This window comes from Cinclus cinclus, chromosome 12, assembly GCF_963662255.1.
Source record: "Cinclus cinclus chromosome 12, bCinCin1.1, whole genome shotgun sequence".
Lineage (NCBI taxonomy): Eukaryota > Metazoa > Chordata > Aves > Passeriformes > Cinclidae > Cinclus > Cinclus cinclus.
Genome location: NC_085057.1, coordinates 19943466 through 19961284, shown reverse-complemented (window position 1 = coordinate 19961284; position 17819 = coordinate 19943466). Strand labels below are relative to the sequence as shown.

Here is a 17819-nt window from a genome sequence, read left to right as displayed (position 1 = left end):
CAGAACAGGTCTGATTCCCCAAGTCTTTCAGTACTTGCTCAGTGAATAAGCAGCTGACTGAAGTGCAAAGATAGTGAGAAAGCACACAATCCCTTCTCTGGTAAGAAACATCTCCCCATCCAAACCTGACCTGTCTTTATCCAGCTGCAAGGGGAAGAGACATATCTAAATATATAAGGAATAAAGTAACTTCAGTTTTAAATAAAATCTGTTTATTTATCCTTTTCATATGAAGTTGTGGTTAGAAACAAGCTTTATTTTATACAGTTGCATTTAGCAAAAACATTAAATAACAGGTATTTTTGAGGTGTCAAATACTGGAACTGCAGCAAATTCCTCTCTGACTTACATTCATCAGTACCTGCTGCCAAGGAGGGATCAGAAGGTCCTGTCCAGGGGGTGGGAGCAGATGTATGCCCTCTTCTCCAGGACCTGCTTTGCAGCTTTTTTAATGGAATCATCCAGGTTTTCATCGGCATCTATAAAGGAACAGAGAAAAGTCAATTAAGGTACCACAAAGAGCTCTTCTAAACTTCTTTCAAAAAGCATTTTTGAATACAAATGCAAAAGGGTGAGGGCTAGGAAGAAACTAAACATCCTCTTCTGAAAGAGACCGATTATTACAGACGGAGTTCCAAAGAGCCAATGCCCAACTGGTAAGTACTTCCCAAAGAGTCCAAATCCCTAATTTATATCAGTTACTTATAGGGAGTATTTGCTACTGATAGATGTTATATTCCTCAGAGAAAAAAAGAACCCTGGCAGTGTGCTTTAGCTAGGAAGTGAAGAGACTCTTTTCAACAGCTTCCAGCTCTGCTCCTTGTTTGAATTAAAAGCAAAGCAAAACTCTTCTGTTGGTCACATCAAACCCACCTTCTTTTGATCACGGTGTGAAAGACAGAAGAGTGTAAAAATTATTTTATAGTACTTACATTTTTCTAATTGAGCCATGGCATAATTATTCTTGAAATAGGCTTCTGTGCAGAAGATATTTGTAAGAAGCACCTGGAAAAGGAGTAAAACTGAGTTAAAAAATGGTGAATGAATTTCATAAACAAAACCATGTAGTAAAAATAGAGTAATTTAAACTTCTCAAAGCCCTTTGATAACGGAGCCCTGCACCCCAGTCACATCTAGTGCAGCCTCAGCTGTCCCTTTGAGCCCAGAGCTGCCGAGGGTCAGGGCTGGGACGAGCCTTCACCCAAGAGTGGCTCCAAGACTGATTGGGAATCAATCCAGAACAGGGCTCACACACCGAGCAAAGTCTCAAGGCCAAAGCTGAACTTCCATCAGCTTGGATTTGTTTTAACACTGAATTGTAGCAAATTTGCTTATCCTGTAAGGTCACTGTTACCATGGAACTTTACTGAGCTGCTAAAGAACCACTGTCCTATCCTGAAATGCACTGCCCAAATACTGCTGTGATTATGTGTCATTGTTGATGTTTCTATGGAAAGAGCTTGGGAAGAACTGCATGGTATTAATAGATTTGAGAGAACATGAGAGTTGTGATGAGGTTCTAAATGCCTCTGTATGTGTCCAAGAAGTACTTTAAACATGTTTGATGGCACCCAGAAGCCTGGGAGTTTTGAGCTTTCTGTGCTTTCTGACACTGACTCCCAGGAAAACATTGCTTTTGAACTGAGGCCTTGGAGAAGGCTTCCAAGTTTGAGTGACAGAGTTAAAATCAGTGGTGTGTTGTTAGTATAGAAGTGTGTAATATCACATGGTAAAGGGTTTTTAATTTGAAGGTTTTAGAATATAGCAATAGGTATGGGACAAGATGGAGGATTTTTGGGTGTTGTTTCTTTCTGTTTTCTTCTGCCTTCATGATTTTCAGGTCGAAGTTTTTGATTGGAAAACTAGTGCTGCACTGCAGGTCACAGGAGTTTGGTTATTGGGCCAAAAGTATAAATAATATAGGTGTTAATTCTTTATTGGACTGCTTAGCTTTAGAAGACTTCTAACTAGCTAGATTCAGCTTCATTTTGCTCGCTTTTAGCTGGTAGCTAGAAGTGTTGCTGAACTCTCTGTACTTCAGAAAAGATTTAATAAACAACCAAGTCTGAACATGAGAAATTTGACTCCTTCATGTTTTTAGTCCTGACTCTGAGTAAAGACAAAAGAAAATGAAGACAAGCCACTAATTAAGTGGTGCAGTTAACCCATTTACAATGTTGAGAGTGTGCAGCTGAACAAGCAGATCCCCTGAGAGGCTCCTGCACTCTGGAAGGGTCAGCTATGTTCCGCTGCACTTTTATGGGAGAGTTTACTGTAATTCCCCACAAAGGCAGCCTGCCTGCTCCCAGGAGCACAGCCTGAGTGGGAATGGCTGCTGCTGAAGGACACTCACCTCGTGGTCATGGTTCCTGAGCCCAATGCTGATGGAGCGGCTCGCCCGGGAGATGGCTGCAGTCATTGCATACAAATTAATCACCACATCTGCCACTCTCTTCAGCACCAGCTGCTCCTCCACTATTGTCTGGGACAGAAAAAATCATTATCAGCTTGTGGTGTGTCAGTTTAAAACTTTAACCAAATATCAGTGTCCATACTTTGTGTGCTTTAAAGGTCCGGCTTTATTTCGCACAAACACGTTCTAGCCTAGGTCAGAAATTATCATAGCTAGTTTTGGGTTAACTAAGCTGCACCTTTTAACACTCTGCTTGTAAAATTGTAAAACTGCCGTGTGCCTTAAACCACTTTGCTGAATGCCTGCAGCAACAGGAATTGTGCTTACACAAGAAGAAAACAACCATTTCAATGAGGGTGCTGGTGCTTTGGTTTTGGTTTTAAAAACGTCCCTTGTCCATTATATTGAGTACAGAATCTTAGTGTGATTTCTCACACCCAGTGAGAAGATGTCATGTGAAACAAGTGCTGGGTCCTGCCACACTCAGTCCCCTGCAGGTTCCAGTGGGGCCCCGAGGATAAACTGTTCACTAACAAAGACAATAGACAAAATGAACAGTTACCTTCCCAAACCTACTTAGCAGGCCCCTAACCGTAGTTCCAAAGTAATAAACGTTTTCTTCAAGTTTCTTGGCACTCTCCTATAAAACAAGACAGAAAATACAACAATTTGGGTAGTTTTATAAAAGAAAAATCAGCACAACCCCACCACTTTTAAAGAGGATTTTCTCTTTTTTAACATTCATCCAGTTTGCTGCTGAAAGCCAGACAAACACTACTCTTTCTCTCAAACATGCATTAAAATTTTCTAGAGCTTACTCTTGGTAACTTTCAGTATAGGGTTATGCTGACAAAAGTAACTAAGAGAACATCCCATGAAAAATACACCTTACCTTTTTGCCACTAACAGAACATTCACTTTTTATGTAAAAACCTTTTCCTAAGTGATTAAGCAAGTATGTGTATGTGCAATTCAAAGAAATTCTTATTTGAAACCCTGTTACAACTAAACGGGAAAAAATCTTGTGTTTTTTAACTAACCTTACAACAAAGGGCAGCTACTACAGACACTTTAATAGGGTGAAGGCTCAATTTATACAAATTATCCACATGGATCCATACCTGGATTTGGTACAAACACAGGCTTAGAGCAGTCTTCATCCTCCCTTGATACCTGGACAATAATTGTAACTTCCTACCCTGAAATGCTGTCAACACCTGCTTACACTGGAAAATCTCACAGTCCCTAAGCACGTATTTTGGTTTGCAAAAACAGGAGATCAAATTGTGGCAAGAAGTAAAGGGAGCAAACATGAGAGCTCAGCAGTGAGGCCCTTACCTGGAGGCTGGGATGCACCACTCCACGGTCACCTACAAGCCCCAGATCCACCTTCCTGCCCAGGGTGTCCTGTAACCTGCTCAGGAACTCCCCCAGGGCCACTCCCATGTTTCCTTTCTTGATTGCTCTGAAATGTTGGGGAAGGAACAGCTGTTAAGGAAATTCTAGGAGGTTCAGATATAACCACTTGGAATTCCAAATACTTTAGCAAAATGCCTGCAGTTTGTCCATGAATTACCAAATCTTGATCCTGATTTTGCTGTGAAGGCTGGAGAACTGGGAAGTGTGGAGCCTTAAGAGTCATCAGCTGCTCCCCAAGACACCCACAAGGAATTCCAGAGACCAGTACTCAATATGCACAATACTGCTGCTGTGCCAATGCAACTTCATTCAGATACAAAATATTCATTACTGGTCTTAAAAGAAATAATTACAGCTTGTGTAAAAGTCTAAGATAAAATGCATTAAATTCTACAACTGCTAAATCTACCAACCATCCCATTAAAAAGACAAAGAGCCCCTGTAACACTGAATTTTACAGGCAATAAATAGAAAATATAGCAGGTTTTCCCTACTGTTTCTTCTCTTATTTATAAAGTAATAAGATTCTGTTTGGTTTATTAAAAACTATTAGCAATAAATAAGAACATACTTAATTTTGTCAGTTAAGATCTTCCCTGCATGCTGCATCCCTGTCAGTGCAATGTACATTCTCAGGATTTCATTGGTTCCCTGGAAAAAAAACAGAAGAGAAAGTCACACAGTTGGGTACCTTACAATACTGAGTGTTTTCCAAGCAGGCCTGTTGTGCCCTTCCCACGGCTCCAGTACCACATGATGACTCTCCTCACCCATAAATTGCTGCCTTTTGCTTTATCTCACTTTTAATTCTGATTTCATGAGGTGTTGCAGAAGTTGAGCCTCCCATTATTAAACACAAAAATGAATCACAATGAAAAAGAAACCAGACTAAATGCATTTTGAGTAAAAAAAGTTCCAGCGAAGGAACATTCAAATAGTTGTAGAACTGCTCAAAATGAGCTGAGTTAAAATCAAGTCTGGCAGTGACTCTGATGTGGACACGATGGGTCACTGACAATCCAACTTGGAAAGTGAACAAGGTTCAGAACCAACCTTTCTTTTAATATAACAGCCCATTATTAAGTTAATTAGACTTCTAAGTTGGTATTTTATGAGTTTCCCTACTTCACTTGTGAGAAGCACACAAGAGGAAAGGTTACTGCTATAACTCACACTCTGGTCAGTCTATAAAAGACATCGTAAATTATTTTATTATAGGGAACTACTATTGATATTCCAAGAAAACAAGGCTGGTCCTGCAGTCTTACTCTGTTACTGGCTTTGCAGCTGAAGGAACTCCTGGTCAATCAAACCTTCAAGTTTCTGCTCACCATTAGAGAATGTGTGAACTGAGGTGGCAGTAACAACGAGATGCTGGTACTTGCCTCAAAGATGAGCAGGATCCTGGTGTCTCTGAGGTAGCGCTCATAGGGATAATCCTTCATGTAGCCAAGGCCTCCAAGGATCTGCAGAGCCTCGCTCACACACGCCCAGGCACCTTCAGAGCTGAACACCTGCCATGGAACAGGGTTTAACCACCAGTGAATAGGTGGTTAAACAATAAACACGGGATGCGGATGCCCTGCTCTGGGGTTGTACCGATAGGACACTGCTGCAGTATTTTCTGTGTGTTGCACCAGTCCTGTAAACTCAGCTGAGCAACGTCCCTGTGGCTCAGGAGGCTTGGCCAAACTCAAAACAGTGCCCTTGTACTGACAAGGCACTCTCTTCAAGGGCACATTCCAGGGAAAGGGGCAGTCCCACACAGCTGTGGCTGCTTGGCTGGAGCCCAGAGCAGGACTTTTCTGCAGTGATCACACCCTGAGGGACACCCTGGATATTCCACAGGGTGTGATGTGCCACCAGTTCCCTGAGAAATCTGGCACATAAGCAACTTGGCCAGGCTGGCAGCTGGAGTGGAACTGCGTGATCCTGTGCTCGTGTTGAGACCCCAGCTCAGGAGGGATCACATTCCCAACGTGTTCCCTGCAGGTGTTACCTCGTACGAGTTTGAGCTTGTGGCACACAGACAGAACAGTATCTATAATTTCACCTGGCTGCAGTGCTTCTCTCACTTGTCTAAATGCAGCCCCTGAGCTCTCAGCCCTCCGCAGAATGAACACAGAGCCCTTCCCCAGCACTGCTTACCTTGACCATGGCAGCCTCCACGGAGCAGTCAGGGAAGCCTGGCCTGTCCATCATCCCTGCAGTCAGGTAAGCCATGCTCTCCATCACATAGGCTTTCACAGCCATCAAACAAAACTTCTCCTGCCAGACAGCAACGTGAGGAATCATACAGAAATTCAGATGCAGAAGTCCACAACCAACCCTCAAACTTAAAAAAACCTGCAGTTTTTATATGTTTAACATCATCAAATTAATCAATCAATAAAAAGTATCACTTCAAAATAACAATGAATAAAAAATACTTTTATGCATTTATCATTCTGGACATTTAAAAGATCAGTGTACAGTAGTCAGCACCAGTTTCACACAATTTTCTAGCAAATCCTTTAATCCAGAACAACCAAAATACCGCCAGTACAATCTCCGTCCTGGCACTCAGGACAGAGATTTAGGAGTTTCATTTTTTGTTACCTGAATTAATCCAAATTGGCTGAGTTTCTTATTGAATTGTTTCCTGGTACAAGCATACTCTGATGTCAGTTCTTTAAAGAAAGAAACACAAATCCATCTCAGAAGGGCTGTGACAGACCAAGACCATTCCTGCTGCTGGTGTCTTTCCCTGGGTGGTGACACTCCAGGCTATGCCCAGGAACCCCCCTGGCTGCTCCAGAAGCAGCACTTTGTGAAAAGCACCCTCACACTGATGGTGTTGATCAAATCTGGAACCAGCCTGTCAAAGGCTTTTGAACGAGAGGTGTGAACTTGTACTCTTAGATAAGTAATCAATTTTGGTGCTCACTGATTAGAGAGACTTCTGCTACTGTTTTGGCAAATCACTGGCAGAAACCAGTTTGATTCCTCATTACTGTCTGCAGCTTTTGAGCCAGTTATTCAGGTGGGAGGTTCTAGGTGAGTTTACACCTTCTAAAAGCAATAGTATAGAGATCTTTTTTCTTGGGAAGAAATTTTACCTCAGGGAAGTCCAACAGAGGCAATAACCACCCACTCTGAACCTACATTGTATGAAAGGGGAAAAAAATCTTTATTTCCAAACTTCTGCAAACAGGCAGGAGTTAATAAATCCTTTTAAAAAAAAATCTTAATACATCTTTTTCAAAAACATATTTTAGTGTTTTAAAGCTGTCAAAGCATGTTTTGACAAGATCAACATTCCTGTTCCCACTCTGAATGTCCTGCATTACCTGCCTCAGGCAGTGCAGTTTCTACTGGAACCCAGCTGTCCAGAGCACCCAGTTCACCCACCTATCAACTTTTTAATCATTCCAGCAGATGCACTGCCCATGCTAAATCTTCCACTGTTGAGTATATTCATGGCAACCTGTGAAGAAACAGATGGGGTTTAGGCCACGCCGGTCACTGCTTCTTCCTGCTTCAGTATTCCCTGGATTTCACTCCTCACTGGGACACACTCCCAGTCCTAGGAAGTGCCCTCACATCAGCCACCACAGCTCTCTGCATCCCAAGGAAAATGCTTCAAAACTGGAATTTTCCTGCCACCTATTGCATCCAATTTTATATCTGAAGTAGATGATCCAGTGACTTGGAAATAATCTCTATTCTAATTACCTGAAGGTAAAATATAGATTAAAATGTATTTATTTGCAGTCGGCAAACAACATTCCAGCTAGACAGCACTGCTCCAGTTTATCAGATGAAGAACAAAACCAAAATATTTCTCCCTGCAGCTGCCCTGTGATGGCTGCTCTCTGCCTCAGATTCCTTTCAGCAGCACACCACAGAAGGGAACAAGAATGGAGGTGTAGAAATTAAATACAGACCAATAATGTACAAAAATAGATTTTGGAGTCTGGTGGTGTTTCTCAACACGGGTGACTCAGGTCAAAGCCTGTTAGGAAAGAAGTCACTGTCCTACATTTTAACTTGCCAGGAAGACACCATAAAAATCTTCTTTTGATCTCTACTACATTAAGGAAATTTATTTAATTCAGCATTTAGGCCTGGACTTGCCTGCTTCAGCAGGAGTAAGAAATGGAGAAGGAGTAAGAGCAGTTTTGGAGTCCCCAGGTCACACTCTCAGAGAAAGGTCACACAGTAAAGCCACCTGTGGTATCTTTCCTGGGGTCCTGCCAGCATTTCCTTGTGCAACAATCCAGCCCTGGGGAAGCACCTGACAGCCAGGGCACCTTGGACCTGGGCTTGCCTCCAGCATTCCCTGTGACACTCATTCCTCTGTCTCCCTTTCCACATTCTGCTGGAGGAACCAGCAGAGGACACATTCCCCATTCAGGTCAGAAGGGCAGCTGAAGTCATTCCCTTTTCTGAGGGGACACCATGACAAACAACCAAAAGCCCAAGAAGAGGAGAAACACACAGAAATCTGAGGTGATGGCACACTGTGCACTGCCAGTGACACCAATTTACAGATCAGTGGGGGGAGTTTGTCCTCCTGTACCCTGCAGTGTGGCAGTGCACATCCCACCCATGAGGAAACTTCAGTACAGGAGGAAAACAATCTCCTTCATGCTTTAAAAAATCACCAGTACTTATTCTCCACTACTCACCTTAAATCCCCCTCCAACTTCTCCAATTACATTCTCTATAGGCACTTTGGTGTTTTCAAAATGTACTTCACAGGCTGAAACAGAATTAACACTTGATCAAATATGACAGAGAGGTATTTAAAAGACATTCAGGAACTGAAGTTACTATTTGCAGTAAGATATGAAGTCTTCCTAATGCATTGTTTTTTTGACAGAATTTGGCATGCTTTGCCAAAGAAGTGAGAAATTTGGGAAAAGGCTGTAGTTGACATCAATTACTGATGTAAAATATTAAAAATGTTATGAACGTACACTGTGTAAACAGAGAACTACAGTTCTGTCTTTATTTTTAGTTCTAAGGAACTGACTGAACAGTGACCAAGATGGTGAAAAGCTGCAATCATTAAAAAGCTTAGAAGAGCTGATGAAAGTGGACTTCTAGATTAAAGCTATTGGCCACTGAATCTCCTGAGAGATTTCTTTCACTGCACAGTGAATGAACTCCACAAAATGGGAGTTCTTATTTCAGTCCTGGTGTCAGGAAGGACTCCTAGGAAAAGCCAGCTAAAGAAACATGAAACTTATACTGTGACATGGAGTAGGTATTGATTTGCATCTGAATTCAAATGAGCTAACCAAAATTAAAACATTATACTATTAAAACAATCTCTGCTAACAATTTTAGATGATTCTTACTGTTGGAGCCCCGAATGCCCAATTTATCCTCGGGCTTCCCGTGGGTGACACCCCCAAAGTCCCGCTCCACGATGAAAGCAGTGATTTTATCCTTCACCTGCCCATCCTTATCCACAACCTCTGTCCTGGCAAACACTGTGAAAATACTTGCCAGGCCACCATTGGAGATCCACACCTGTTTTGAGAGAGGGAAGATGAGTAAGAAATGTAACTGTGCTGATTTTGTGAGCACAAGTTTGTGAGATTTTGCAATAGGCTGGGCAAAGAACAGAGTGCTGAAAAAATTGCTGCTCCTTCCCTTCAGTTCTAATGAATGTCTGCTCCCAGTGTGAGGACCTTTCTGAGGAGCACATTTCTTACCAAACATGCTAAGTTTAGAGCAACTTTAAAGACAGAATGCGGTATCAATATGCATTAAATTAAAATCCACACTGTATTTCCACGAAAGCTAGTACATCCTGCTGCTGATGGCACGTGACAGACACAGGGGCAATGCAGACTGCACAAACCCAGTGCCCAAAACTTAACTCTGATGAGAAATTCTCTGATCAGCCTCTCCCTCAGCGTGGGTCTCGTCACACCACAAATGGAGCAACAACTACAGATCAAGTTGGCAATGCATCCAATCCTGCTGAACTCAGGACATCTCTAATTCCTCAAAGACTGGCTTCTGTCACTGTTTCTTTCAGCAGAAACGTTCCAAGCAGTCCTAATTCTAATTAAATAACAAGTTTTCTTTTAAAATCTAGCTTGAAGAATGAAGAGATGCCAAAATACAGGTTTAGGTTTCCTTTTACCTAGGCTGTGGGGTGACAGAGAAGGAACAAGTGGGTGACAGAGAAGGAACCTGGGGTGATTTTCTATTTTTCTTACCAGGAGTTTAATGCAGTAATTCCCTAACAATAATTTTCTATTCTCTTTGTGCCTCAACCAACAAGGGCTTTCTTTTTGACACGGTCGTTTCTCCTCTAGATTGGAAACCTCCCAGTTCCAGACTGATGCAGAAGACAAGGACACTTCCTACACCTGTAACAAAACCCTTTCCTGTTCCCAGTATGTAAGTGGGTACCTTGGAGCCATTTAACAGGAAGTGTTTCCCATCTTCACTCAGAGTTGCTCTTGTCTGGATGGATGCAGCATCACTCCCACTAGAAAACAAACAAGTTATTAACGTTTAATGAAATAAATATGCTTTAAAAAAAAACCCTGCATATTCTCCCTATTCCCATCCTTTAAAAAGGAGGGGTTCTTAAATAGCAGCATATAAATTTTAGTGTTTAACTAACAAGGAAGCTCACTAGATTGAACTGCTCTAAAAGTTACCTGAGGGGACATTTCTGCTCATTATTACCATGTACTCAGGGTTATGACCTGACCAGAATGTACAGAATGCCACAAAAGCAACTTTTCGGAGCTACACTTTGAGCTGTGTGAACACACAATGAGCCTGTCACTTAAGTAACACCCAAAATTATTCCTTTTAGTTTTGGTGGCTCCTTTGAATAAGAACTGAAAGCATCCCAGAACAGTCATGGCATTATTTCTGATGTAGCACAAAGTATCCTTTCAATTCATGGAAGAAATTAAGTAAATTAATTCCTGGGATGGGAACAAGAGTCAGGGACTTCACGGACACTACCAAAAGCAGCACGTTGGGGAAAGAGTAATTACACAGTCTGGAATATTCATTTAAAAACTAAAAACAAAACACAGATTTATATACTGAAGCCACAGGCCCCAAATAATGAAGATTTCAGCTATTAAGCAATGCAGATAAAGCAGTAAGGCCCATTAGGAGCTGTGGGGGCAGCAGCACCTGCCAGGCTCGGTGAGGCAGAAGGCAGCAATGTGCTCCCCCGAGGCCAGGCGGGGCAGGTACTTGGCCTTCTGCTCCTCGGTGCCAGCAATGAGGATCCCCTGCAGAAACAAGCACAGACATCTGCAGCATCACCCTGTGGGAAAACAGAGGGAGCTGACAAGCTCCAGCATGTTCAGAAAACTTCATTTGCAAGTTTTATGGCATAGCAAGAGACAGTTTTATAAACAACAGACTGTATTACTAGTCAAACTTTAAAATATTTTTTCATTCGCATTGTCTGCTCAATTCCATGAGGAATTTTCTCTTGTTATAACAAACGTAGTGTGGTTTCAAGCTTCTTTCTGCCATCCATCCACCACTAAAAGGTAAATACCTATGGTTGTGTTAAAGTTCAAAACTGACACTATTAGATGAGTTTCCTCCCCAACACGCAGCCCCAGACAGCCAAAGTTGCTCCCTTCTGAATTCTCTCCTTCCTCATCACCTGAGCCACCCTCACACTCTGTTTATTTCAATTCTATTTATTCCAGCTACTTTAAACAAGTTTGGTCAATTAGAAAAAGCCAAACCAAACAACTTGGGATCACTTAAAGTACTTTTCCTAAGAATAATTATTCTTAGAAACTTTCTTGGGTAGTTCCTGTCCAGCCTTCCTGTCTTACACTGAGCCAATGGCAGAGGCTGCTGGGGACATCAACAACCTGATTTCTGCTTCCCCAGCAATTCTGACTTGCTGCCCCCAAGCCCCACATTTTTCACTTCACCTTTTCCATGCGATCTGTGCAGAAGCACTGTCCCTAAAGCAGCAGCATTACCTTCAGCCCAATGGCCTGATGAGCTGCCAGGGTCACTGCAATGGAGCCATCCAGGGATGTGATTTCTCCCAGACGTGCATACATGGTGTTTGACAGACCCAGCCCACCTGCAACAGGCACAAGGCTTGATTTTTAGTACATTTAACATGCCTCTTCCCCCCTAACAAATCCATTTCAAGTACAGAAATACAGGAGTGCAGCAGCTTTAACTAGAGAGCTACAAAAGTGACATAAAATGCACCCCTAAATGCACTGGGCTGTTCTTCTGTGACATTTACTCACCATATTCCTCTGGAATCTGCATGCCAAAGAGACCCAGGTCCTTCAGTCCTTGTAAGGTCTCAGGTGGGATTTTTGCATCTTGATCGATTTTCTTCGAGTCCACTACAAACACAGAAGTTTTTCTCATTCAACACTGTGTTTCTTAGTGCCCAGAGCAGCTGGTGAGACTGCAGGATTCCCCCAGCAGGGCCAAGGTCACTGATGAGACTTCCCATCCCCAGCTTCACGAGAATTTCTCCTTTCTAGCTTCAGCCTGACTCTCCTGTTTGTCCTCATGACACATTCAGGAAAAAGACTTGGAAGTGGGAAAAATCCAGCATTTATTTCATTTCCTCAAACATTTCTACTGGTTCTGCATGTCAGCAGGTTCCAAGACTGGAATAAGCAACGTATTTCCAGGATTTTCTAACTGAACCAAGTCTAGATTGTGAATACAAGACAAAAACAGTACATAAGTGAGGTAATGAGAAAATCTTGTTCTTAGGAGTCTTTAGATTCTTGGGGTATTAAGAGAGCTGCTCTGTACCATGACAGTGAAAACAAACAGGAATCATATTCTCTCCAGACTCCATAATTTGACCATTTTAATACTCCCCTAAACAACAGGTTGTTTACTCCATAAATTACATTCCCCCACAGAGCAAAGAACTAAAAAGTGTAATTTGAATAAATTTTTTATTTACTGTCACTGAGCAACACTACAATTTTTCAGTTAAAACCACCTGGATCTCACAAATTGTGATGTGTGACATTCACTGGCTCCTTCAAACTCCTCCAGTGTTTGGGAAACCAGGGGAAGTCTGAGACAATGCTCAGACTACCTGCTCAGAAATGGCTGCCTGTGCAAACCAGTATTCTGCAGGTGTTCTGGAACTGGCTTATCCTGGGCAGCACTAATGGAAGGAACACCCTGCAATGCCCTCTGGAATGCAGATGGGTAGTAAGGCCTTTCCCAAACAGAATTATTACTCTAAGGCTGAAAAAAACAAAAATGCTTTTGATTTTTCATAAGTCCTCAACAAGACATCATTTCTGAGTATCTCTGCTGCATTTTGATACAGTCACTTTTAGCAGATTAGGATAGGACAGTTAAAAAGTTTTAGGGAAAAAAAAAATCACAATATATGAAGTAGTAAAAAGCACAGTTCAGCTGAGCTAAAAGCAATTTCAAATCCTATCTTTATCCCGGGATGCTCCCCAAAACACTTCCCAAAAAAAGCCATAAATGGACAAGCTGCAGAATCAGCAACACTATGTGAGCAGCAGTAAATGCATAAAATAAATTAAATGTTTTAAGTATAACAATCTTATTCAACTGCTGTAGCGGAATAATTTTGTAATCACTAAATTACTTGCATGGATAAAAACATAATAATATACCTTCTTCATTGAAGAACTTTTCAACAGGTCCCACAAACTGGTTGATCTCTGCCAGTTCTTCATTGCTAATTTCTGGGTAAGGAAAAACTTCTTCCTAAAATAGGAGAATTATTTAATAATTTTTAATACATGAATCATGCAGTTGAAATAAAAATTATGGGAGATATGCCTTGCAAAGACTCTAAAAAACTGTGCCCATTAATAATTGTGGAAAATGTTCCAAAACAGAAAAGGAGCTTCACAGAACCCAACTTTATTACACACCAAAAAACCAGACCAGAGGGTGTTATCTGAACAACAGAAATATTAGGGAGAAATCAAGAGGGTTTTTTAAGAACTACGAGACTGCAAAAATCCTCCATCACCCATGAGCTTTGTCAGTGTAACCCTATTCAGGGATTGATAAAAAATGAATTTAGTTTGTGTCAAAATCAATGAACTGTTCTAATGTTCCCAAAGCTCAGCCCACGAACACTGTCCCTCGCAATTCACCCTGTTAATGGTGAACTCCACCTCGAGGACAAAGGTGAAGGAGTCCCACCACTCCTTATCATCACCAGGGTGTTCTGGCCATAAACTGGGGGCAGCGCAGCCTGACAGGATTGAATTGATAAAAAATCCAAGCAAGGAACACAAGAAGTGGGAGGCTACGTGAGAAGCACACTTCTAATTTTTATTGCCTTTCCCCTTTTAAACAGAATTTATCTCTGTCCACACAAATCTGTTCATGATACTCTGAGCAATAAAATCAGCATCAAAAATTCAGGAGCTGGGAAATGCTAGAGGTTTTCAGAAAGCTGTTGTATTGAAATTTGAGAGAAAAAACCACCCCAGACATATCTGAAGAGGGTTTAACACAGTGGAGCATGAGCGCTGCCTGTTGTAACACTTTACCTGACAAACTCTGTTGCAGGAGACTTTATTGCTCAACTAATTTCAGTGGATTTGAGTTATTCCTTCGAGTCTACCTCACTGCAATCTCTGATAAATGTACACTCTGAGCCTTGCACTAACAAACTCTGGTGAATACAGCGTTCTATCTCCAACTTTAACTTCTTTGTCCGGTGGCATCTCAAGACACGATAAGGATTTCAATCTTTCCTATCAAAACTGTAGGCAGAAATGTAGACAATGTCTCGATCCCTGAAGTAAAAGCAGAGTATAAAGCGGTACAAGTCTGGTGGCATTCCCGGAGCGCGGTGTGCCACAGGTGTTTCCAGGGGGGGGATCTGCGGGGCACAGGGACCCGCGGCTTTTCCGCCGCCGGCTTTTTGGGTATTCTGAGCTACACGGCGAGTTCAGTGTGCCAAGGGGTCACTGCACGACCCCGTCTCCAGCCGACGGCCCCGGGGCACCCAGAGCAGCCTCCTGCCCGCCCCGGGGAGCTCGGAGGGAACCGGACAGGCCGGACCCGGGGGCAGCCGGGCCGGGGCCGTGTCCCGCCGTGGGCTCACACCAACCCCGCAGCCCCGGGGAAGGGGATCAGCGGCCGGAAAAGGCCCTGGGGGTGCTGCTGGCGAGCCCGGGCGGGCCATTCCCCCGGTTTGTGCCGTGCCCTCCCCGCAGTCCGTGGGTGAAAGGGCAGCGACCCCGGGCACGGCCTCCCCACCCCCGCGGACCCACCTTGCGCAGGGTGCCGAGGAACAGCTCCTTGGCGAAGGCGCGGCGGGGCGCGGCCGTGCGCAGGCCGCGGGCTGAGGGGAGCCGGGGCCGGGCCCGGGGCCGGGCGGAGCGCAGGGCCCGCAGCAGCAGCAGCACCGCGCTCATGGCCGCGCTCGGCGCTCCGCTGACGGCACCGCCGAGCGCCCGGCCCGGCCCCGCCCCGCAGCCTCGCCGGGCGGTGCTTCGGTCACAGGGAGCGCCGCGAATGGGACGGGAGCGGTTCCGGCTTCTGCCGGCCGGGCTGGTTCGGGGCAGCGCCGCAGGCGGGGGGCGCGGTGCCCTCCCCTCCGCTCCGCTCCCCTCTCCGGGCCGGCAGCTCCTGCATGAGCCGCGCGGTCACACCGAGAAACAGCTCTTGGTGCGTCCAGGATGCCTTTGAATCGCCTTCCTGGTGCAGGCCAGCCGGGGAACAGCGCCACAGACGGGGATCGCTGCGTCCCCGCGTGGACCTGGGGGATGAGCGGCAAACGGAGCGCACGGAAATCGCCCCAAAAAGTCTCCATCCGAGCCTAACTCCCCCTGCTCCGTGTGTCAAGAGCCGGGGCAGGATGGTATCGGCAGCTCCAGCCCTCCCCTGAGCTGCCCCGCACTGCCTTCCACGCATAAATAAGTGCCAAAGACAGAGCACTGTGCCCTACACCGAGCATTCCCTTTCCCCTGCCATCCCTCTGGCTGCAGGTTTTGTCTTTTTTTGAAAACCCGAGTGCCAAACCCGTGTGAAATTATTGAGCCGGTTACCCGACACTGAAATGGGGTTGAGAAGCACTCGCTGCTCCCTTTCTGTACAAGAGGTTTGTGGCATCATCACCCCACAGCTGCTGCCTCACCTGCAGGTGGCTGGGACTGCTCACCGACACTGAAGGGCTTTCTGCCTGCTAAACTTCATTTACTCGAGGGTAGAATTAATTTATTTGACCTACTTTTTTCAAATAAAATAAGCCCTTTAAAGGCTGCTGCTACTCTCTCATTTTAGGCATCTCCATGTCCACCTGCCCTCATTTTGCTTTGGTCTGTGTGGAACTGCAGAATGTGACAAGATGGCATTTACAAAAAGAACAAGTAAACACAGGCTTAATGAACTCACTTATTTTGCTTCCTTTACTTATGACTCGTAAAATTAAAATCTTTTAATCTAATAATCCAAATAAATTGCCGTGTTGGCTGCCTCTCGACTCTACTGCAGCAAGGGAACAGGAAGGGCTGAGAGTGAGGGGATAGGAAAAGGTAAGGATGTGCTCAGCTCTTCTTAAGTAACATCATCCTACTTTTAGTTTTGAAGGGTGGAAAAGCAAGAGGTGGAGTCTAATCCTGCCAGGAAACAATGGGTGGGGAACGCTGAGCTGGGTGCAGCACTTTGCAGTCTTTGGGATGCAGTGATGAGGTGTCAGTGCCTCTATAGGGTATCCACAGGTGGCTGATGGTATGGACAGAAAGGGAAAAGCCTCAGCCTCGTGACACGAGGGGTTAATGGGGCAGAGCCACACGATGTCACTCGGAGGGGACCTGGGTGGCACTGCCACACCAGCGCCACATCCCAGCTCTGGGCAGAAGTCACCGTCCTGGGGGTCAGTGGAGGTGTAGGTCCCACAGCACCTCCCAGGCTGAACAGCAGGGATGAAAGGGCTGGACTGAGGCCACTCTCTCCTCAGACAAGTCAGGCAGGTTCCCGTGATGTAGGGGTGATGCTGCAGCTTGAAAGAAAGGATAAACAGAGCATGGTAAAAACTACTTGGAGAGAATGACCCAAAGAGTGAAAACAAGGCTGGGCAGTTGGGAAGCACAGGGAAAATATGTCTCATCAGGAAGTTCAAAAGAACTGAAGCAGCAGCCAGCACACCCCACCCTGCGTGTTCATGCAGCAACCATGAGGATGGCATTGTGAGCATATCCTAAATAAACACCTGGGGTTTTTCCAGTCACAGGGGGTGATAGCACATCCACAGCACCAAACTGGCACGGAGAATGTTCTGTTCCTGATGGCGCCACACCACAGCTTTTGTCCCATCCATGCAACCCTTCCAGTGCTGTGTGCAACCACAGCTCTGAAATCACATTCCTGGCAGCTGCAGTTCTCTGCAGAATCCCCCCATCCTGACCTGATACGTCTTCAAACTGCCTTGCACAGAACTGCACAATCTACTGAAAAAAGAAATATCAGTATTTTCACCTTCTGCTTCATCAACATGCCCAACCTTTTCCTTTCCCCACTTTTATTTATGACTCCTCTCTGCTGTCTCTGCCACTGAGGTATTCGTCCACGTGTTCCCATTATTTCAGATTCCCTTCCTGGGCCTGTTAATCCCTCAGGTGTTCCAGCTCCTCATAACTCCCATGTTGTGAACAACCACGACTCCCACACTGATGTCCATTTCAGCCCATCCCACAGAAGTGGAAGAATTTCTTCCTGAGAAGGAATTAATGCAAGAGAAGTAGAGATCAGTAAATGACTACAATAAAATTACCCTTCAGTTTTCCTTTTTATTCTTCCATATTTTTTCCAGCAGCTGCTTAAAAACTGATGTTCAATTATAAAATGACCTGATTACATTTAGTTGTTTGAGACACAGATATTTTATTTACTGAAAAAGTGTCACTGAATTACTTTACAGAAACAATCACCAGGCTTTGCAGCACTTCAGAAAAATACAAAAAACTCCTCCTCTCTTTATGCAAGCACTGTTTGC

At 44.3% G+C, this 17819-nt stretch overlaps 1 protein-coding gene across 1 annotated transcript; it reads right to left on the bottom strand.

The window, feature by feature from the left end:
- Positions 1-218: 218 nt before the first annotated feature.
- ACAD9 (acyl-CoA dehydrogenase family member 9) lies at positions 219-15638 on the bottom strand. Its single transcript, XM_062500606.1, is given in 20 exon segments — positions 219-479; positions 933-1005; positions 2354-2482; positions 2976-3053; positions 3752-3878; positions 4404-4483; positions 5218-5346; positions 5981-6100; positions 6431-6501; positions 7223-7298; positions 8503-8576; positions 9178-9352; positions 10247-10325; positions 10994-11094; positions 11812-11918; positions 12094-12195; positions 13474-13567; positions 15097-15255; positions 15257-15299; positions 15301-15638. Coding segments are annotated over 20 exon segments (2256 nt in total). The 3' UTR covers positions 219-378.
- Positions 15639-17819: the final 2181 nt, after the last annotated feature.